We start from the raw sequence: 23,349 nt of genomic DNA, 5'->3' as shown, positions 1-23,349 counted from the left end.
AACACAGATTTAAGAACATGAATTTCTGCTGGGTACATTAAATTAAATAAATAAATAAACATAAAATAAGATCTCCTAACCTTTAGTTCCCATTTTATGAAACTGAAGTATTTGCACTTATTTAATATTGTGTTTCTTGGGTTGTTATTTTTTTATATCTTTGCCTATACCCTCTTATCTCTTCCACATAAACAGTCTTCTCCATCATTGCTAGGGGCTTTATGGTCTTCCACTAAGATTTTATGTTTGGTCCTTCATGTGCACAGACTTCCTTGATATTTTTCAAACTGTCTTCTCTCCTTCTCTTTCTTGCTCAGGACTATACAACTATGTCAGGATGTCATATCTGTTCTAGAGCTTCTCCATTTATGCTTAATTATACTCTCTACACGTTGAACATGACCTATCCACTACTTCTTAACTTGGGCTCTGAAGTCTTCCCAAGGCCCCCCCATTTCACATTACTCATTTCTTGCTACCCAGAAAAGGACCTTTTTGTTGAGTTTTTTTTCCTATCTAACACACTAGCCCAACTGGTGCCTCATAGGCTACAAGCAACACTCTCCTCAATAGGCCTTTGCTTATACCATTCAGGTGTCTACTTCAATATTACTTCTTACTTCTTACAGAGTGTTTGAAAGACATGGGTCATGCCTCAATCCAGGTACTTCCTTTGATGTAGCTGAGGGTTTACAGGGACATGGGGAATAAATGTCTTGAGAGGAGCAATAAGAAACTGAGAGGACACCCACCTCTTGAAGTCCTGCTGTGTGTGGCTTCTGGGAAAGAAAACAACCACCCTTTGATAAAGTGACATGGGAAAATGTCCTTGTGACATGGGACATGTCCATGTCCCCATGGAACAGTCAAAGAAAGAAGTTAAAAAAAAAAAGAAAGCATGATGAAATACTTTGTGTGGAGAAAGGTATGGACACTGAGATGTACCAGGTTTTCCTCTGGGTGCTGCAGAAGAGTTTATGTGAAAGGGTTAAAGGGATAGTCTATTTCAGTGTTAATTGCACAAAGTGACATAAACCTTTGATGAAGGAGGGGGAAACTGCCTTCTCTGAATCCTTTCCCATCATTCCTTCATTTCTGTGTATATTTTATTTCTACTCTTAAAGGTTTGTAACTACTCTGCCTGTTAAGGTTTCTGTGTATGACCTGTTCCTTACACTAGATAGAAGCTCCAGGGCAGGCAACTTGGTGGAATTCACTTGCTGTTGCATTGAGTCTCCTGGGTGTTTGGGCATCAGTAGATGAACTTGATTATTCTACAGACTGCCAATTACAAGGGGTGGGGGGCATTAAAAAGATTGACTCACTTCACCAAAGTGATTCTGCCTATTTTAATATTCAATAGATTCATAAGTCAGTTAAATGATCAACAAATAAACTGAATATGTAAGTGAACATAGCAAAAACATTTAGCTAATGTACTTATTTTACATATAATTATTTTGGCTGCCAACTCTAACTGAGCATTTATAAATGTCAGATAGCATTTTAAGTATCTTATATTTATTAGCATTTTACGGTTAATTATTATTTAATCAACAAAAATCTGCATGGTTCTACAGATGTTAAGCAACATTCTGAAGGTCATACAGATGACCCAGTTTCAAGTTCTGAAATTTTTGTCTCAGCACTCACATTCTAAAGTAGTGTATCTCCACAAACTTTAACTACTTTACCACAAACTTTAACCACAAACTTTAATAGCACCCACAAACTTAGCACAGACTCCATTTGACAATATCTTGTTTTTAATGAAGGGCAAGGATGGCTATTTCACATGTGTTCATATGTGAAACATATGAGGGGCAGGAGGTGTGTTTTCAGTCTTATTTTTTAAAACTGATCCTTCTTGAGCAAATATATATATATATATACATATATATATATATATATATATTATCTCAATGGAGACATTTTTTAAAAATAGAGGTAATGTTAAACCTTTCTCATAATTATGATAATAATTAAGAAACAAAGTGAAATATTAAGCAAAATAGAGTCACAAGGTTATTCATGAATTAAGTACCTTGTATTGTTTATTGTTATTATCATTGCTATTTTTCATGTAAACTTTTTATTTTCTATTGGAGTAGGTAATACAGTGGTAAAGCAATTGCGTACTGATGCAGGAGACACAAGAGATGTGGGTTCAATCCCTGGGTTGGGAAGATCCCCTGGAGTAGGAAATGGCAACCCACTCCAATATTCTTGCCTTTAAAATTCCATAGACAGAGGAGACTACAGCCCATGGGATTGCAAAGAGTCGAACATGACTGACTGACTAAGCACACACACAGCCCACTAACAATAATTGTGATAATTTCAAGTGAAGAGTGAAGGGACTCAGCCGTACATGTATGTGGATCCATTCTCCTCCAGACTCCCCTGCCATCCAGGCTGCCATATAGCATTGAGCAGCATGTGCTATACAGTAGGTCAATGTTGAAAATCCATTTTAAATATAGCAGTATTTACATCCCTAACTCCCTATCCCTGCTCCCCATCCTTCCCCTGACAATCATAAGTTCATTCTTTAAGTCTGTGAATATCTTTCTATTTTATAATTAAGTTCATTTGTATCATTTCTCTTTAGATTCAACATATAAGGGATGTCATATGATATTTCTCCTTCTCTGTCTGACTTACTTCATTCAGTATGACATTCTGATTTAAAATGCTAACTCTATCACAGTGAAGCTGTTATTAATCTACTTAATGTACCTTAAGTGAACTATTGAAATAAAATACTTAGTGAAATTATCCTTTGATCAAAGTATGGCCCTGTTTAGGAGAACAGTTTAAAATATTTGAATAATGGTTGAATTTTATTAAAGACTTTGAAACATGGTATTCAGTTTTAAGCTAAATGCAGGTTTAGTATTTCTTCTAAATCTCTAGATGTCACTTCCAAAATACTCCAGGAGCCTGAACAGCTGTTTCTGTCCCATGCTTCTTGATATTGTCTTCCTTAAATGATATTTCTGTTTAATTCACATGACATAAAGGAAACAATTTGAACAAAAATACTTTGTAACAAAAGAAAAAGTTGTGAAAGCTGGGATCCATATCAAGCAAAAATGGCAAAATAAAACATTTAAATTTCTAAATTGGATTCTAAACAAGTTATTTAAAATTATTGTCTTACAGTTAACTTTATATTAATATTTAATTTCTTTATCTTTGGAGAGTTATGTGTGCATACATGCTAAGTTCCTTCAAAAATGTCTGACTCTTTGTGACCCTATAGACTGTAGCTGACAGGCTCCTCTGTTCATGGGCATTCTCCAGACAAGAATACTCGAGTGGGTTGGCATGCCCTCCTCCAGGTGATCTTCCCAACACAGGGATTGAATCAGCATAACTTACAATTCCTGCATTGGCAGGTGGTTTCTTCACCACTAGCACCACCTGGTAAGCCTGAGTTATGTGTACATATTTGAAATACATAGCTGTATAAACAAATGTATATTTGTAACTATTTTCTTTGAAAATCCAATGGCCTCTAATGTTTCCAAATTTCGTCAGTTCACTTCAATTCAGGTGCTCAGGCATGTCCAACTCTGCTCCCCATGGACCGCAGCATGCTAGGCCTCCCTGTCCATCACCAACTCCTGAAGTCTACCCAAACTCATGTCCATTGAGTTGGTGATGCCATCCAACCATCTCATCCTTTGTTGTCCCCTTCTCCTCCTGCCCTCAATCTTGGCCTCTAATTTTTCCAAATTTCTTAGCTAAAACTAATTGTGGATATGTACTCAGTAGGAGAAATAAGGAATATACTGATAAAATAAGTATCCTACTTTAAGGCAAGACAAAAATTTGAACATGAACATTTTATCTGCTCATTGGATCTCCTTCCATCTTGTTGCGGTCCTTTAAAGGACTGAAACCTGGTGGATGAGAGTTGATGATAAGAAAGTTAAAGAGAGAAAGAAGCTAATATTCCCTGGTTTATGCAGAGAACCAATAAAACCCCAGAACAGGGCTTGCACCGCTCACTAAGGCACAGGGCGCCCTCTCGAGGGGGTCTTAAAAGCCCGAGCAGGAGAATGAGTTCAGCTGGTTTCCGCACTCCAGATAATTAGCCGGAGGGAAAGGGGAGAGAGAGAGAGGAAACAAAGCTACAGCTTCAAGCCCAATGGAGGTGGAATAGACTCCTTCTATACATATCCAGTTCAATGAAAATAGAAAATCATCATGAATTAAGTGGAAATAGTGATGTCAGAAAGTGTATACTTGTATAACAAGTAACAAGTAATTTATTTAAAAATTCCAAATATTCCTATAAACATCATGTATTATCTATCAGTAAACCACCAATTTGTGTTTGATTTAGAAGCACATTTATTTTTTTTTTTTCAAAGACTAGATGAATCTTTCAAAAAGAAAGACATACAAATAGTAAATAAGCTAATTCAAAAGTCTGCAGCATCATTACACATTAGGAAAATACTAATTAGACCAAATGAGTACATTAAATAAGACAGACAAAATAAAAAGAAACAGTAATATCAACAACTTGGAGCAACTGCTACTTGTGTGTTCTGCTAGCAGGAGTTTAAAATTCAATATCCACACTGAAAACAGATTATTAAAAATTTATTCATACTTCTACCAAAAAAGTAAAAACATATGATCACAGACAAAAAAAAAAAGAGAGAGAGAGAGATTAATAGGAGCTTAATCATAACAGCTCCAGACTGAAAATAGCCCTGATGTCTATGAAGAAAATAATGCATAAATAAATGGTGATTCATACCAATAACAAAGTACTACTTAGCAATGATAGAAACAAACTACATAGTGTAAATTTGTGTAGGAATCTTTAAAAACTTTTAACATGAAATAAAGATATTAAAGACAAGAAAAATACATACTGTGCAGTTTCGTTGATATAAAATTCAAGTACATGTTAAAATAACAGATAGAGATACAAATCAGAAGAGTATCTGTCACTGGGTTGAGTGATTTCACTGAAAAAGGACATGAGGGACATTTTTGGTTTAGTAAAAGTTTTGTCTCTTGGTACTGTATATACAAACCTGGATATCTGTGTTGCAAGTGGATTCTTTACCATCTGAGCCACCAGGGAAACCCAAAGATTTTGTCTCTTGATACTGGGTGTAAGTTATAAGTTCATGTACTATGGAAACTGGCTTAAGGGAAGCCTATGTCTGTGAGTATTCTAGTGTTATAAGTTATAGCAATTCTTTTTTAAAAAGCAACAAATTTCAACATTGTTTGAAAGCTTTGCTCATTCTTTGAACAAATATTTATTGTGAAATGGGGTGTAGAAGCATTTTAATAAAGATATGTGATTAACAGGATTTTAATAATTAATAGTCTGATTTATTGACCATAGCTTAGCAAATGATCCCAAAGTATGGAAGTCCATATGAATTCTAAAGTAAAACAGAAATGACACACGGAAATTGTAAGGTAAGGGAGTTAGAGAAGGCAAGGTTCAGAAAAAGAACGATACCGGCACTTTACAGGAACAGATCACCTTTGATGAGGTGAGAAGGGGCAGCAGTCAGATTAGCGAGCTGCTGTCCTTATCTAAGAAAAGGGAAAGTATATATACTCATGTATGTGGAAAGTTACTGTCTTAAGGGGGCCTGTTCTTCTCCAAGGTTGTTCAGAGTAGTTATCTCTTAAATGGCTGGGGCAAGGAATTTTGGAGATCGACCAGAGGCTGGACCAGCTGGGAGCTGGGTGTAATCAACATTAAAGTCCATTTTTTTTCTTCTGGTGAAAGAGTTCTTTGTTTTGCATAGAATGATGGGGAGGACCTGGAGGGGTGTTTTAACTCCAGGCTATTTTGAGCCATGTAACTTTCCTTCAGAGATATAATGAGTATATACTCTCTCAAGGAAATTTTACAAACACACTGTACAATCTTGAACTTTAGGGCAAATAAATCTAATGTTAATCAAGACTTAAGGCAGTACACAGATCCATACACTTTCTCAGAGCTCCCTTGACATCACTGTTCCTCAGACTATAGATGAGGGGGTTTAGCACAGGGGTGAAGATAGTATAAAATGCTGACACAAACTTATCTTGGTTAGCTGACCTGTAGGATTTGGGTCTTATGTAGGTAAAAATAGCAGCTCCGAAAAAGAGTCCTACCACAGAGATATGTGAGGAGCAAGTGGCAAAAGCCTTCTTTCTAGCTTCATTAGAACACATCTGGAGAATGGCAGCAAGGATGAGACTATAGGAAACCAAGATGAGGAAAATGGGGATTAGGAGCATTAACACACAGCAGATGTACATGACATACTCAAAGACAGAAGTGTCAGCACAAGCCAAACGCACCAGAGTGGGGGCCTCACAAAAGAAATGATCAATCTCTCGGGCACTGCAAAATGAGAAATTCAGGGTAGCAGCAGCCTGCATGAGCCCATCAGCTGCGCCAAGGAACCAAGACCCCAAAATCATACTGAGGCATAATTTCCAACTCATGAGGACTGGGTATCTCAGTGGATGACAAACAGCAACATAGCGGTCATAGGACATAGCTGCCAAGAGGAAGCACTCACCCCCTCCTAAAGTGACAAAGAAGAAGATCTGGAACCCACAGCCAGCAGGGGAGATAAACTTCCTGCCAGTCAAATAGTCAACAGCCATTTTGGGTGCGACAGTAAAAATCAACATCAGGTCCATGAGGGAGAGTTGGCTCAGTAGGAAGTACATGGGCCTGTGGAGTTGGGAGTCCAGGAGAATCAGGAGAAGCATGAGGGCATTGCCCACTAGAGAGGTGAAAGCAACTATCAGAACCAACACAAAGAGAAATTGGTGGGCTCCAGTGTGGTTAAAGAGACCTAGGAGAATGAAATCTGCAGTGATATTCCAGTTTTCCATGATTTCAAACAAGAGTGATACTGAAATGGAGAAATGCATAAGTGTTACATATGCATGACATACCAAACTTTATTGAAACACACTAAAATCCAATAATTTTTCTTGATGTCAATTAATCTTGGAAGTTATTTTTACTTTCAAAATAAGATGACATACTCTTATGTACAGGAAGTAGAAGAACTGAGTCTGTAGATGGAAACAACTTAATTTGGAATTGTTAGTGCTTTAACTTTGCCAAGCTATAAATTGAAAACAATAATGACCTTCTTAGTAGTATTCCCACCCCCCCCCCACCAGTGTAATCCCATAAATCTGTTTAAACCTTCACAACTGGAAAGGACATTTTGTGTAGGGAGAAGTTTTCCCTGCAAATTCACAGAAACACAACTTTTATTGGATAAAGAAAAAAAAAATCTTACTTCTTAACTCAAACACAGAGATGAATTAATTTCTCCTTCAGTTTCATGAGGATCTAAGTCCTCAAAAGCATTTTCATCTCTAATATCCTGGAACCAAAACAGTTGTAGCTGGTTAAATAAATATAACCATAACTGCGGAAGTAAGGAGGCTAATTCAGTTTCAATGATATGTTGTGATTAAATGAAGTGACCTGACAGAAGGAGTTCTCTTCTTCCATGGTCATTCTCTTTACCTACACTTTTTACATCCATCTCATACTAGTCAACCAAGAAGGAGAAAGGCATTGCAAAAGGCTCAGTCAATTCTTAATTCCATTGCTTGATCATCATCTTACCATCATCACTTACCAGATTCCGCTGGAAGGTTTAGCTGGTTGCTTTAAAGTAAGATATCATGGAAATCCCCATTGTCAAATGCATTTCATATTTTCTAAAACTTCATGATCCACACACTATCTTTGTGTAGAATAATCAGTCTGAACCACTAATAGCTATATGCATTTCCAACTATAGCCCTCAGTGTCATTCTTCTGAAATACCTCAAACCCTCCTAATGTATTTCTTTGACTTGAATCCTTCTTATTTTCCATAATTTTCATTAAAATTTTGTTGGAAGGTTGACCCTGTTTAAACCTTCAGAAGTTTAACCCTGTTTAAAAATCAATAGGTAACTCAGTTACTATAGGATGTTTGGTGAGTTTCTTAAATTAATTTAAGTTTACTGTCAATACAGTGGAATTAAGTATTTTCATACTGTTGTGACTGCATCATGAATATTAATCTCCAGACATTCATCATCTCCAACTGAAACTATTAACAATTAAATAATAATACTCCATTCTCCCTTCTCCTCAGCCCTTGGAAATCACTGTTTTACTTTTTATCTCTATAAAAGTGACTACTCTAAAAAAATAAAATAAAATGACTACTCTAGGAACATTAGATAAATGAAATCAAGCAGCATTTACTTTTATGTTGTTTTTCATTAGTTTACTTCACTTATTATAATGCCCTCAAAGATTATCCATACTGTACTGAGTAAAAATTTCCTTCCATTTTAAGGTAAAAAATATTTCTTCATATGCACATACTATATTCTACTTATTAATTCATTTCAGTTATGGACATTTGTATTGCTTTCACTCCTGGTTTGCATGTAATTATTGATTTAATGGGACTTTTTCTTAATTCATTGTAATTATTTTTAATTTTGTATAGATACATATATAAGCACAAAATATTAGTTTTTAACCAAACTTTTTGCTTATACCATACATTTTCTTATTATGATGTTTCCACTTGTATTAAGTATTTTATCTATTATGACTCACTAACTCAATTTTTCAATGGACATAAATGGTATGACTACATTTTAATTTTGAGTGAGATAAGTATGTACAAACAACAGTCATCACAAATATAAATGACTAGTCAGCATAATAATTGTGTTTAGATTATCTAATGGAATTGTCTACTGTATGTGTCAATTAAATGAGTAGTAGGGAATTATATTTATTAAAATGTGATAGTGTTTTATTATTTGGTTCATTTAAATTTCTATCTTTTCATATTACAAGTATGTGATAATTTAAAATAGTGAATTTCATTTCAAATAGTGAATCTATTTGCAACTATTTAAAATGTTTGTAAACCTATGAAAAGAGAATTTTGAAGGATACTTTCTAAAATTGGCTATGGATACAAAGTGTGGTGAAATTTTTAAATGAGGAATAATTCATCTTGCAAATAAAATATTTACAATGACATTATGTAGACAATAAAAGCTTACCTCTAAACTAGTGTAGGAATAGGAAAATGTAATGCTGTAAAAATAAATATGTTTTCTTTGGCACTGTGGTTTCAGAATGCTGATGTTCCGCCTTTCATTCTGACTATATAGTCTTTCATTTATAATGCTGTAAAGTTGTAATATTTTTACTGTAAATCACAAACTCATCTCTTTTGCAATGCTACCAGAAGGCACAAATAGAGCCTCTCTTGTTTTCTCATAGAACTATCATAGAATATTTAAAACTGTCTATAACTTTTATTTGTATATTTTTATAATCCTTGTTTTCTTCACTCAGCATTAAAATTATAAATTTCTCCCAAGAAAACAGAGACTTAATCAATCTATTGTGTAAAAATTAAAATGATAACAGCCAAATCATTTATTTGATGAAATTCCAGGTTATTACAAGTACTTTAACCTAATGATTATACCAGCTAACATATGTTTTAGTTCTTTAGATCGTAGAGTACATAATCAAATGGATTTTATTTGTAAAACTATATAAAGAAATTAAATTAACTGTGGACTTTCTGGAGTTCAAATTTAATAAGCAAACCTAAGAAATATTTAGAGATTAGTATCACTTACTCACACAAGATAAAAATGACAAACTCCAAAAGTCTGCATCTGCATCCTCTCTGACTGGCATCCTCCTATTGTTACTCTTTGAGTGGAGGAAGGCTTTTCTAGTCTTGCAACATCAAACATGCTCATCACAGTAACCTATTAATGGGTGTGGCCTATTGCCATCTTATTCTAAATTTGTGTGCTAAGTTGCATCAGTCATGTCCGACTCTTTGTGACATTATGCACTGTAGCTCGCCAGGTTCCTCTGTCCATGGGATCCTCCAGGCAAGAATACTGGAGTGGGTTGTCATTCTCTTCTCCAAGGGATCTTCCTGACCCAGGGATCTAACCCTCCTCTCTCACTTCTCCTGCATTGGCAGGTGGGTTCTTTACCACTAGCGCCATCTAAGAAGCCCAGCTCTAAATTTACTATCCTATTAATATGTCAGAACTGTAAAAATATGACTCTTGGATATCAAAGATATTTAATTTTCAAGGATTTCAGAAGTCCCCAGAAATTCAATATATTTTCTTACATGCTTTCATAATGTTATGGTTCATTAAAACAAGGAAGAATTATTTACCCAAAGAAAGCTAAAATGCAAATGAACCTGGAAAGAGATGTCTATTTAAAAATACATTGAAGGGACTAATCTGATTCTAGCATTACTTGTTTAAACTTTAATAAGGAGGAAAATTTAAAGAGTGTGTTATTGAAAGACAAGATTTCGTCAAACTCAGTAGTTAAATTGATAAAGCTTATGGTAGAATTCAGCTACTTTTCTTTTTGGACTTAATTTGATAAAATAATAGCATATTGTAAGTTTCATTTAGTTTGTATCTATGTAACATAACTGTTGGAGAAGGCAATGGCACCCCACCCCAGTACTCTTGCCTGGAAAATCCTGTGGAAGGAGGAGCCTGGTGGGCTGCAGTCCATGGGGTCAAGGAGAGTCGGAGAAGACTGAGCGACTTCACTTTCACTTTTCACTTTCATGCATTGGAGAAGGAAATGGCAACCCACTCCAGTGTTCTTGCCTGGAGAATCCCAGGCACGGAGGAGCCTGGTGGGCTGCCATCTATGGGGCCGCACAGGGTCGGACACGACTGAAGTGACTTAGCAGCAACATAACTATACATAATTTTGTATTTGTATGCTTGTGTCTATGCAATACATGCATTGTAATAGCAAAAACAATTATAGCAGATTACATTTTTGTGTCAAGCAATTTGCAATTTGATTCTATCTGGGATAATTTTTATAATTTTATTATTGGTTTACTTTTCATTTTAAAAGCCCAGGGAAAGTATATTTTTGCTTCATTTTTACCACCCCTGTAACTTTGTGTTGTCTAAGAGTAAATAAGGATCACCTTCCACAAATGAAAATATACATATATATATGTATATATGTATGTATGTGTGTGTATGTATCTTTCTCATGGAATAGTTAGTGGGAAAAGCTGCCTCTGTAAAAAATATATATATATATAAGATACTGCAAATTGATTAATCCAGGTGAGCAGTAATAATTGTTATTTTGTTTCTTTTAGGAAGGGAGTACTACCTAGATTTTCATTCTAACTCTATCTTTGGATGTTGAATCTTATCAGAGTGTCCAATCTTGCACTGATTTAAAATATAACTGACCTCCTGAGTGAAACCTTACCTTTAAGGTCAAGCTATACTATTTCTTTGTGCTTCCCTGGTAGCTCAACTGGTAAAGAATTCACCTTCAATGCAGGAGATCCCGGTTCGATTCCTGGGTCCGGAAGATCCCCTGGAGAAAGAATAGGCTATCCAGTATTCTTGGGCTCTCCTGTTGACTCAGACCTGGGTTCCATCCCTGGGTTAGGAAGATCCCCTGGAGGAGGGAATGGCAATCCACTCCAGTATTCTTGCCTGGAGAATTCCACGGACAGAGAAACCTGGCAGACTATGGTCCATAGAGTTGCAAAGAGTTGGACATGACTGAATGGCTTTCACTTTCGTATTGTTTCCTTTGCAAAACTATATTATTTCCTTTGTTAAACCTCATATTCCTAGCTAAGTAACAGTAGTACAACCTGGACAGGTAGTATATCAGGTTTCAAGTAAGACATTTGACAAGAGAGCAATGATCATTTTCAATAAAATTTGTATTTTCTGTTTTGAATACTGTTTCATATTGGCCACGGATTTGTTCAGAGCAATGCTCCAGAAGCACAGTTGTTGACAGTGCTGCCACTGTCAGATGGGGGAAATAGACATTGAGTAATATACATCAAATATTCTGTTGGTTCCCAGGGGCATAAGTAGGAAGATCAGGTACGCTTATATCAGAGGGAAAAATGGACATACTTCTCAGAATTTCATCATGAAACTGAAATGACTGTGAATCTTGGGGTCAAAATTTAGAGTAATTTAAGATTATTTATAAATATTTGAATATAATTTAGAGAAATCAGAAACTTTTTAACAGACCCTCATTTTAGTAAGACAAAGATGTTCTGCACAACTCTTCTCCAGGAGGTATGTAGAAATTAAATACTTTCCAGACTTTACAATGACAGACTGCTTTGAAAAGGGCATCTAATAGGTGCTGCTATCTGGCTACAGTGCAGAGTCAAGAAGTTACACCTGAGTAGATAGGAAGTAAGGGAAATAAATTCTACTCTTCTGTTTGCCTCTCCTCTCCTAGGGTTAAAGAGACACACTTGGCAATTCATGGGACATAGACAAAGTACAATATGACCTGTATCCCAGAAGTAGGAAACAAGATTACTAATAAACATCACTAATCAATCATTTCTCCTTTCTTTTTAACAAATATTTTGTTCCATTAATTTCTTCACAAAACCAGTTCATTCACTTTCCAAAGGAAACAAGTAAAAATCTCATTCAGTCATGGGTATTGAGCAGTTACCCACAGATCCAGAAATGTTCTTATATCTGATGACCTGTGAAATATATGTCATCCAATACCCAACATATTTGGTGAATCAAAGTCCTGAATATAGCAGTAAACAATCCCCAAAGGGAAAAAACAGTGAGAAGAATATAGTAATATGTTCTCGGACATTCTCAATTTTTACTGGGCAGCCATATAATTTTCAACTCTAATATGGATGAAGAAAATTAATAATTAAAGTCATTTTTATAGTTTTCTCTTTTTTACTGTCAGTGGAACATTCCCCTTAAATAGTCTTTATTTTTCAAAATCCAGGTTGCCTTCTCTGACTTGATATTTGTAGAAAATAATCTTATTGTGACAAATTGGTTTTCTCAGCCAACAGTCTTTAGATACATGTTTGAAGTCTGTGTGTGGTTTATTATTGCTTTATACATATTCTCGGCATTCTGCCGATTTCCATGTGAAGAGCAAACTTCACTGTCATATGTATATGCATTATGTATACGTATACACACACAAAAACACATATGTGTGTATGTGTGTGTATCTGTATGTATATTGGCTTGGCTAAGCTATATCTTGTTTGGACTGATGCCTTGTGTTTGAACATCTCTATCTATCAATTCCACACCAAGATCTTTATAGGTATCATTTTCCCCCTTTTCTCTTGCTTCTTTTATTGCCATGAGAAGATGATGCTTGAGCATGTTGTCTATTTTAACACCTTAAGTTGTCTGTGCCTGGTTTCCTATTTTAAAAAGCCAAAGTTTCCTGTGACTCTACGTTATAAAAATGGAAGCCACTATCTCTTTTCAAACAGAGCAGAGTAATTCAGATAATTAACCTAATAGAAGGTAAGAATGTCAAGGAGCCAAATGGGGGAAAACTGAATCAACCTAGCAACATGCAAGCATGGTAAGTTTCCATCATTCCTGTAAATCAAGGAGCACCTGAATGAGTGGCATCCTGAAACTGAAGAATAGGGCCCACTTGAAGAATCTGAGTAAAGAGGCGGGTTAGATTGTATGATTTGAAACTATATATAGAAAGAATAGCTCTCTCAAGAAACCTGGAAACATGGAGAGTCTCAACTACTGCCAAGGATACTAAAGAAAACAGAGAGACAGCTAATGAAAGAGAAAAGTTTTTTTTTTTTTATTATGTCCTATAGAACTTCCAAGTTTTCACTGGAGCTTGTACTGAGATTTTCTGTAGAAAACCAACTGGCACATAATCAAAAATTTTTATCTTCAGCTATAGATCTTTGCAGAATAAAAAGATCTGAAAACAAGCAAATGAAGACTTGCATGCTGATTAACAATAATATCTGTTTTATATTTTGCTAGTGAGTATTTTTAGATATAGTGATGTTTTTTCCATCAAATTTATTTTATTTTACTAAGTCTAAATCTGTTTACTGTTGGGTTAATACCTGCCTAATAAACCTAGTCTCATTCTTTAATTTTCTAGCATGCTAAATTTTTTCAAGTTTAGATATGTATGCTTTAAACCCTAATTTTTCTTCAGTATAGCTTCTTTCCTTTTCACTTGTAACATTAAGTATATTTACATTTTCCAAAAGAACTGACATGCAAAAAATTAAAAATATATATAATTTAACTCAAATTATTATACATACATAATGCTGTATAAGAAACCACCACAAAACTTACTGGTTCACAGAAATCCCCTGCATTCCTATACATTAACAATGAGAAAACAGAAAGAGAAATTAAGGAAAAAGTACCATTCACCATTGCAACAAAAAGAATAAAATACTTAGGAGTATATCTACCTAAAGAAACAAAAGACCTATACATAGAAAACTATAAAACACTGATGAAAGAAATCAAAGAGGACACAAACAGATGGAGAAATATACCGTGTTCATGGATTGGAAGAATCAATATTGTCAAAATGGCTATACTACCCAAAGCAATCTATAGATTCAATGCAATCCCTATCAAGCTACCAACGGTATTTTTCACAGAACTAGAACAAATAATTTCACAATTTGTATGGAAATACAAAAAACCTCAAATAGCCAAAGTAATCTTGAGAAAGAAGAATGGAACTGGAGGAATCAACCTGCCTGGCTTCAGACTCTACTACAAAGCCACAGTCATCAAGACAGTATGGTACTGGCACAAAGACAGAAATATAGATCAACGGAACAGAATAGAAAGCCCAGAGATAAATCCACGTACCTATGGACACCTTATCTTTGACAAAGGAGGCAAGGATATACAATGGAAAAAAGACAATCTTTTTAACAAGTGGTGCTGGGAAAACAGGTCAACCACCTGTAAAAGAATGAAACTAGAACACTTTCTAACACCATACACAAAAATAAACTCAAAATGGATTAAAGATCTAAATGTAAGACCAGAAACTATAAAACTCCTAGAGGAGAACATAGGCAAAACACTCTCCGACATAAATCACAGCAGGATCCTCTATGACCCACCTCCCAGAATATTGGAAATAAAAGCACAAATAAACAAATGGGACCTAATGAAACTTAAAAGCTTTTGCACAACAAAGGAAACTATAAGTAAGGTGAAAAGACAGCCTTCAGAATGGGAGAAAATAATAACAAATGAAGCAACAGACAAAGGATTAATCTCAAAAATATACAAGCAACTCCTGTAGCTCAATTCCAGAAAAATAAATGACCCAATCAAAAAATGGGCCAAAGAACTAAACAGACATTTCTCCAAAGAAGACATACAGATGGCTAACAAACACATGAAAAGATGCTCAACATCATGCATTATCAGAGAAATGCAAATCAAAACCACAGTGAGGTACCATTACACGCCAGTCAGGATGGCTGCTATCCAAAAGTCTACAAGCAATAAATGCTGGAGAGGGTGTGGAGAAAAGGGAACCCTCTTGCACTGTTGGTGGGAATGCAAACTAGTACAGCCGCTATGGGGAATAGTGTGGAGATTCCTTAGAAAACTGGAAATAGAACTGCCATATGACCCAGCAATCCCACTCCTGGACATACACACTGAGGAAACCAGATCTGAAGGAGACATGTGCACCCCAATGTTCATCACAGCACTGTTTATAATAGCCAGGACATGGAAGCAACCTAGATGCCCATCAGCAGATGAATGGATAAGGAAGCTGTGGTACATATACACCATGGAATATTACTCAGCCATTGAAAAGAATTCATTTGAATCATTTCTAATGAGATGGATGAAACTGGAGCCCCTTATACAGAGTGAAGTAAACCAGAAAGATAAAGACCAATGCAGTATACTAACTCATATATATGGAATTTAGAAAGATGGTAACAATAACCCTATATACGAAACAGAAAAAGAGACACAGATGTACAGAACAGACTTTTGGACTCTGTTGGAGAAGGCGAGGGTGGGATGTTTTGAGAGAACAGCATCCAAACATTTATATTATCAAGGGTGAAACAGATCACCAGCCCAGGTTGGATGCATAAGACAAGTGCTTGGGGTTGGTGCATTGGGAAAGACCCGAAGGAATGGGGTGGGGAGGGAGGTGGGAGGGGGGATTGGAAGGGGAATGCATGTAAATCCATGGCTGATTCATGTCAGTGTACAGCAAAAAATACTACAATATTGTAAAGTAATTAGCCTCCAACTAATAAAAATAAATGGGAAAAAATAAAAAATAAAATAAAATAAAAGTAAATAAAATGACCTACAGATTCCATTTGGACTTCCCAGGTGGCACTAATGGTAAAGAACCTACTGCTAGTGCAGATAGACTTAAGAGATGGGATTTGATCCCTGGTTTGGGACGATCTCCTGGAGGAGGGCATGGCAACCTACTCCAGTATTCTTGCTTGGAGAATCCCATGGACAGAGGATCCTGGCAGGCTGCAATCCCTAGGGTCTCACAAAGTCGGACACAACTGAAGTGACAATACATTCACACATACACAGAGATTCCAACTGAGTATTTAACTACTCAACTCAGTTGAGTCAAACAATTTTTTTTTTTTTCAGAGTTCAGGGTCTTACAGGTGAAAAGTAGAGGTTTATTTCGAGTCAAACCTAATGCTGAAAGTGTACTTTATATATCCCTGATTTATTCACATGCCTTCTCTTTGATCTTTACCTTTGGTTTGACTTGTAGTCTTTCATTTTTTCCCATGAAGCATGAGGTCATGAAAACAAATAATATTTGTTGATTTTACATGATTGATGTTCTTGGTAAAGAGAAGACATCCTGGCATTTGATTTTTCAGATTTCTTCTTTCTCTTCAATTTTCAATTCTAATAGATAGGTATTCTTATATAGATGTCTCACTATATGGACTTATATATAGATAAATATGCAAATATATAAGCATAATAGATTTCCATATCTATTTCCAAATCTATCTATAGATCCATCTAACTCTTTGGATTTGTCATGTAGTTATTCTGCCACACACTCAAATAATGAAGTCTATATCATTTAATTTTCAATTTGAATTAAATTTTAACTATTTTTAAACTACAGAAATGTTATATTTGTAAACTTGCATAGCTGCATTTTAGAGGGTTTAATATACAAGGGTGTGTGTTCCTAGGTGACTGACCTCAGAGTGTAACTCCTGATCATTTCGTATCAAATTCTGAATGTTTTTCCTAAATTACATTTTGAAATGTTTTGTGTGTAAAACATCTATGGATCATATATGAAGGCTGAAGTAGTGAAATATTCCTATTAATATGAAATATTCTCATATAGTATAATAAAAATTATCTATCAAAACAATGGCTCCAGATTTTGTGAAGTAAGTTTAAAATGATGACATTATATTTGTCATGGATGCCAGAAAAAAGAAAAAAAGCATGCATTAATTAGAGTACTATTATAGCTACTTTGTTGCTATTGTTGTTTTAGTTGTTAAGTTGTGTCCAGCTCTTTGTGACCCCATGGGCTGTAGCTGCTAGGCTCTTATGTCCATGGGAATTACTGGAGTGGGTTGACATTTCCTTCTTCAGGGAATCTTCCTGACACAGGGATCCAACACATATCTCCTGTACTGGCAGAGAAATTCTTTGCCACTGAATCAGAAAGACAGCACATCACAATTATCATTTCAGTATTGAAAATAGAAGCTTTAAAAAACAATAACATATTTCAAAAGAATCTATAATTTTGGCTATTTCCAGCAGTGGCAGCTTGTCTGTGTTTCAAGGAGCATCAGCAGAAAAGGGTGTTGGAGGATCCACTTTCTCAAGGGCTTAAATATATGTCCTGGCTATTAAAGGTAAGCTTAATGTCTGCCTGCAAATATTTATAGACATGGACAAGAAAGTACCTATGTGACCTAATCATGGATTGAACATATAGTCACTTCTGCCATGCTTTAGGATAAAAGGAATCAAAGGGGTCTTCCCAGATTTAAAGAACAGGGACACAGATTTCAGTTCTTAATAGACTATCGGTAGTGTCCTACTGGAGTTTATAGATTGGCACATTTTGCAGACTTTTTTTTGAATATGCAATTTATCTTTGGTACCTATATATCATTATGCATACACTATGCACACATATAATAGGAGTTCTGTCATATTTTTAAGTTTAAATAGATCTCACTTAGAACATGAAATATATGTTGTGACTCTAAGCAATACTAGCCATCAACAGCAACTAAAGTGTATGAAAATTATATGTATTAAATCTGATTTATAATTAGTACAGTTTTATACATGATAATTTGTCATTTGCAATTTTATGAGGTAATTTATGTTTATTAGTATTTTACATATTTTGTCTATATATAAATCTGTTATTTATATATGGAAATATATATTTATATATGAAATTATAAAAAGCATAGATTACATAGATATATTTTTATGTATTGGGCTTCCCATGTGGCGTTTGTTGTAAAGAATCCACCTGTCAATGCAGGAGATGCTAGAGATGCGTCTTTGATCTCTTGGGCCGGGAAAATCCATTGGAGTAGGAAATGGCAATTTGCTCCATTATTTTTGCCTGGAAATATTCCATGGACAGAAGAGCCTCCTGGTGGGCTACAATCCAAGGGGTCGCAGAGTTGGACAGAACTGAGCGCACATACACACACATGCACATTGTTACATATATTTACATATTGTATTACATATGTAACTTGTATCTATCAACAATTTACATATATAAATTATAAATAAATATACATAAGTATGGCTTCCCTGGTGGCTCAACATATAAAGAATCTTCTTGCAAAGCAGAAGACACAGGAAACGCGAATTCTATCCTTGGATTGGGAAGATCCCCTGGAGGAGGAAATGGCAGCTCATTGCGGTACTCTTTTTTTATTTTATTTTATTTTATTTTATTTTTTTATTAGTTGGAGGCTAATTACTTCACATCATTTCAGTGGGTTTTGTCATACATTGATATGAATCAGCCATGGATTTACACGTATTCCCCATCCCGATCCCCCCTCCCACCTCCCTCTACACCCGATTCCTCTGGGTCTTCCCAGTGCACCAGGCCGGAGCACTTGTCTCATGCATCCCACCTGGGCTGGTGATCTGTTTCACCATAGATAGTATACACGCTGTTCTTTTGAAATATCCCACCCTCACATTCTCCCACAGAGTTCAAAAGTCTGTTCTGTATTTCTGTGTCCATGAAATTTTCCAGGCAAGAATCCTGCCATTTTCTACTCTACTATGGGCTGTACATAGCCCATAGGGTCACAAAGGATCAGACATGACTGAGCAACCAAGCACACATGTATACATGAGCATGGAGTAGAAAATGGCAGGATTCTTGCCTGGAAAATTTCATGGACGGAGGAGTCTGAAGGGTTAAAGTCCACGGAGTTGCAAAGAATTGGACATGACCAAACATGCACATACAAAAGCATTTATCAGTGTATATGACTTCATTAATCCATAATCTACAATCTGTGCATCATTCAAGTACACTTTCATAAATAATTTTCAAATGATTGATTTTCAATTTCTTATGACTTGAAATATAGTATAAATTCTTAAATTATATTTATTTAGAATGAATCTGGTTGGATATTGATGTGTGACTTCATATACTGACATATTACTCTCTAGTTTTATTCTTATTTAATTCATTAAGTGTAATGGAAAAAAAAGATTTAATATAAAATTTTATTCTGGCATTTCAGCTTCAAGTATCTGAAAGCTTATTAGAAGGAAAGTCCTATAATTATTGGAGCTATGGGTGTTGAGTCCAGAACCGCAGCCGGACATGGGGCTAGAGGACGAGCAAAGGATGCTGACCGGGTCCGGAGATCCCAAGGAGGAGAAAGAAGAGGAAGAAGAATTAGTGGATCCTCTAACAACAGTGAGAGAGCAATGAGAGCAGCTAGAGAAATGTGTGAAGGCTCGGGAGCAGCTAGAGCTCTGTGATCGTGTATCCTCCAGGTCACAGACAGAGGAGGACTGCACAGAGGAGTTCTTTGACTTCTTGCATGCAAGGGAACACTGTGTGGCCCACAAACTGTTTAACAGCTTGAAATAAGTGTGCAGATTTGTTCAACCCAGCCTTCATCACCTGGGCATTGGGATATTTCCTCATGGTTTTGAACATGATGTTTATTTGTGTAACTGAGTTCATGTGAATTTTAAGGATTTTGGCTTAGGCAAGTAATTTCTGTGTAATTATCAGTGATTTCATCTTAATAAAGTCCAGTGATCAGCAAAAAAAAAAAAAAAAAAAAATTATTGGAGCTATGGAAGAATATTTTTTCTTACTTCTTGACCATCTACAAATGCAGTGTTTTATTTGAGTTAATGTGAGCTAATTAAATGAAAGATATTAGGTAGACCATTCAGAAGTTATTAAAATTTAAGAAAAGGAGGTGCTGGGAAAACTGGACGGCTAATGTGAAGCAACATGACTAAAACATTTCCTCACACAACATACCTAAATAAATTCAAATGGGTTAAATACCTAAATGTAAGAACTGAAACCATAAAGCTCATAGAAGAAAACATAAGCTGAACAATCTTTGATTTACAGGAGGAGCAATTTTTTGATCTATCTCTTAAAGCAAAAGATGTAAAAGCAAAAAGAAATCTACAAAATAAAGACAACCCACAGGACAGCAGAAAATATTTGCAAGTGATATGATCAACGAGGAGGTAATATCCAAAACATAAAAACAGCATATGTAACTAAATATCAAAAAACAATCCAATAAAAAATGCACAAATAATCTGAATAGATATTTTTCCAGAGATGGCATATAGAATGCTAAAATGTAAAACAAAGTTACTCAGCAAGGTTAATTGTTGGAGAAACACAAATCACCTCAAAACAATGAGCTATAATCTCCTGCCTGTCAGAGTAACTATTGTTAAAAAATTAAAAAATAACCAATGCTGTATGGATATGAAGAAAAGAGAATCTTCAGATATTGGAGGTGGGAATTTAAAAATTGGTGCAGCTGCTATGGAAAACAGTATGAAGATTCCAAAAACTAAAAGTAGAACTACTATCAGTATCAGTTCAGTCACTCAGTCGTGTCCAACTCTTTGCGACCCCATGAACCACAGCACACCAGGCCTACCTGTCCATCACCAAATCCCGGAGTCTACCCAAACCCATGTCCATCGAGTCAGTGATGCCATCCAACCATCTCATCCTCTGTCATCCCCTTCTCCCCCTGCCCTCAATCTTTCCCAGCAACAGGGTCTTTCAAATGAGTCAGCTCTCCACATCAGGTGGCCAATGTATTGGAGTTTCATCACTAGAAACAAAGCTAGTGGAGGTGATGGAATTCCAGTTGAGCTATTTCAAATCCTGAAAGATGATGCTGTGAAAGTGCTGCAATCAATATGCCAGCAAATTTGGAAAACTCAACAGTGGCCACAGGACTGGAAAAGGTCAGTTTTCATTCCAATCCCAAAGAAAGGCAATGCCAAAGAATGCTCAAACTACTGCACAATTGCACTCATCTCACATGCTAGCAAAGTAATTCTCAAAATTCTCTAAGCCTAGGCATCAACAGTACATGAACTGTGAAATTCCAGATGTTCAAGCTGAATTTAGAAAAGGCAGAGGAACCAGAGATCAAATTGCCAATATGCGTTGGATCATTGAAAAAGCAAGAGATTACCAGAAAAGTATCTACTTCTGCTTTACTGATTACACCAAAGCCTTTGACTGTGTAGTTCACAACAAACCTTGGAAAATTCTTCAAGAGATGGGAATACCAGATCACCTTGCCTCGCTCCTGAGAAATCTGTATGCAGGTCAAGAAGCAGCAGATAGAACTGGATATGGAACAACAGACTGTTTCCAAATGGGAAAGAAGTACGTCAAGGTTGTATATTGTCACCTTGCTTATTTGATTATATGCAGAATGAGTACATCTTACGAAACATCAGAATCAAGATAGCAGGGAGAAATATCAATAATCTCAGATATATAAATGACACAATCCTTATTGCAGAAAGCAAAGAGGAACTAAAAGGCATCTTGATGAAAGTGAAAGAGGAGAGTGAAAAAGTTGGTTTAAAGCTCAACATTCCAAAGAATAAATCATGGCATCTGGTCCCATCACTTCATGCCTAATAGATAGGGAAACAATAGAAACAGTGAGAGACTTTATTTTCTTGGGCTCCAAAATCACTGCAGATGGTGACTGCAACCATAAAATTAAAACATACTTCCTCCTTGGAAGAAAAGCTATGATGAACCTAGACAACATTTTAAGAACTAGAGACATTATTTTACCGACAAAGATCCATACAGTCAAAGCTATGGTTTTTCAGTAGTCATGTGTGAATGTGAGAGTTGGACCATAAAGTAAACTGAGCACTGAAGAATTGATACCTTTGAACTGTGGTGTTGGAGAAGACTGTTGAGAGTCCCTTGGGCAGCAAGGAGATCAAACCAGTCAATTCTAAAGGAAATCAGTCCTGAATATTCATTGGAAGCACTGATGCTGAAGCTGAACCTCAGATACTTTGGCCACATGATACAAAGAACTGACTCATTGGAAAAGACCTTGATATTGGGAAAGAGTGAAGGCAGGAAAAGGGGACAAAATAGGATAAGATATTTGGAAGGTATCATTGTCTAAATGGACTTGAGCTTGAGCAAACTCCAGGAATTGATGATAGACAAGTAAGCCTGGCTTGCTGCAATCCAAGGTGTCACATGAGCCAAACAACTGAGCAACTGAACTGAACTAATTTCTAAACTAAAATTATTTTTTTTTAGTTTATTTACTTTTTATTGAAGGATAATTGCTTTACAGAATTTTGCTGTTTTCTGTCAAACTTTAACATGAATCAGCCATAGGTGTACATATATCCCCTCCCTTTTGAAACTCCCTCCCATCTCCCTCCCCATCCCCCTCCTATAGGTTGATACAGAACCCCTGTTTGAGTTTCCTGAGCCATACAGCAAATTCCCACTGGCTATCTATTTTACATATGGTAGTGTAAGTTTCTATGTTACTTTTTCCATACATCTCAACCTCTCCTCCCCTTTCTCCAAGTCCATAAGTTTGTTCTCTATGTCTGTTTATCTATTGTCGCTCTGTAAATAAATTCTTCAGTACCATTTTTCTAGATTCCGTATGCTGTTGCCGCTGCTGCTAAGTCACTTCACTTGTGTCCGACTCTGTGTGACCCCATAGATGGCAGCCCACCAGGCTCCCTCATCCCTGGGGTTCTCCAGGCAAGAACACTGGAGTGGGTTGCCATTTCCTTCTCCAATGCATGAAAGTGAAAAGTGAAAGTGAAGACGCTCAGTCGTGTCTGACTTTTCGTGACCCCATGGACTGCAGCCTACCAGGCTCCTCT

At 36.0% G+C, this 23,349-nt stretch overlaps 1 protein-coding gene and 1 pseudogene across 1 annotated transcript; one reads left to right on the top strand and one right to left on the bottom strand.

Moving 5' to 3' along the window:
• Window positions 1-5,946: 5,946 nt before the first annotated feature.
• LOC133061351 (olfactory receptor 2T8-like) lies at window positions 5,947-6,903 on the bottom strand. Its single transcript, XM_061149360.1, has one exon. It carries the CDS (start codon window positions 6,883-6,885, stop codon window positions 5,947-5,949), a length of 939 nt encoding a protein of 312 aa, XP_061005343.1. The 5' UTR covers window positions 6,886-6,903.
• Window positions 6,904-19,759: 12,856 nt separating this feature from the next.
• On the top strand, window positions 19,760-20,253 carry LOC133061350 (cytochrome b-c1 complex subunit 6, mitochondrial-like; annotated as a pseudogene).
• Window positions 20,254-23,349: the final 3,096 nt, after the last annotated feature.

Source organism: Dama dama, chromosome 9 (genome assembly GCF_033118175.1).
Source record: "Dama dama isolate Ldn47 chromosome 9, ASM3311817v1, whole genome shotgun sequence".
NCBI lineage: Eukaryota > Metazoa > Chordata > Mammalia > Artiodactyla > Cervidae > Dama > Dama dama.
Note: the sequence above shows the minus strand (reverse complement) of the source record. Positions and strands in the feature narration are given on the sequence as shown.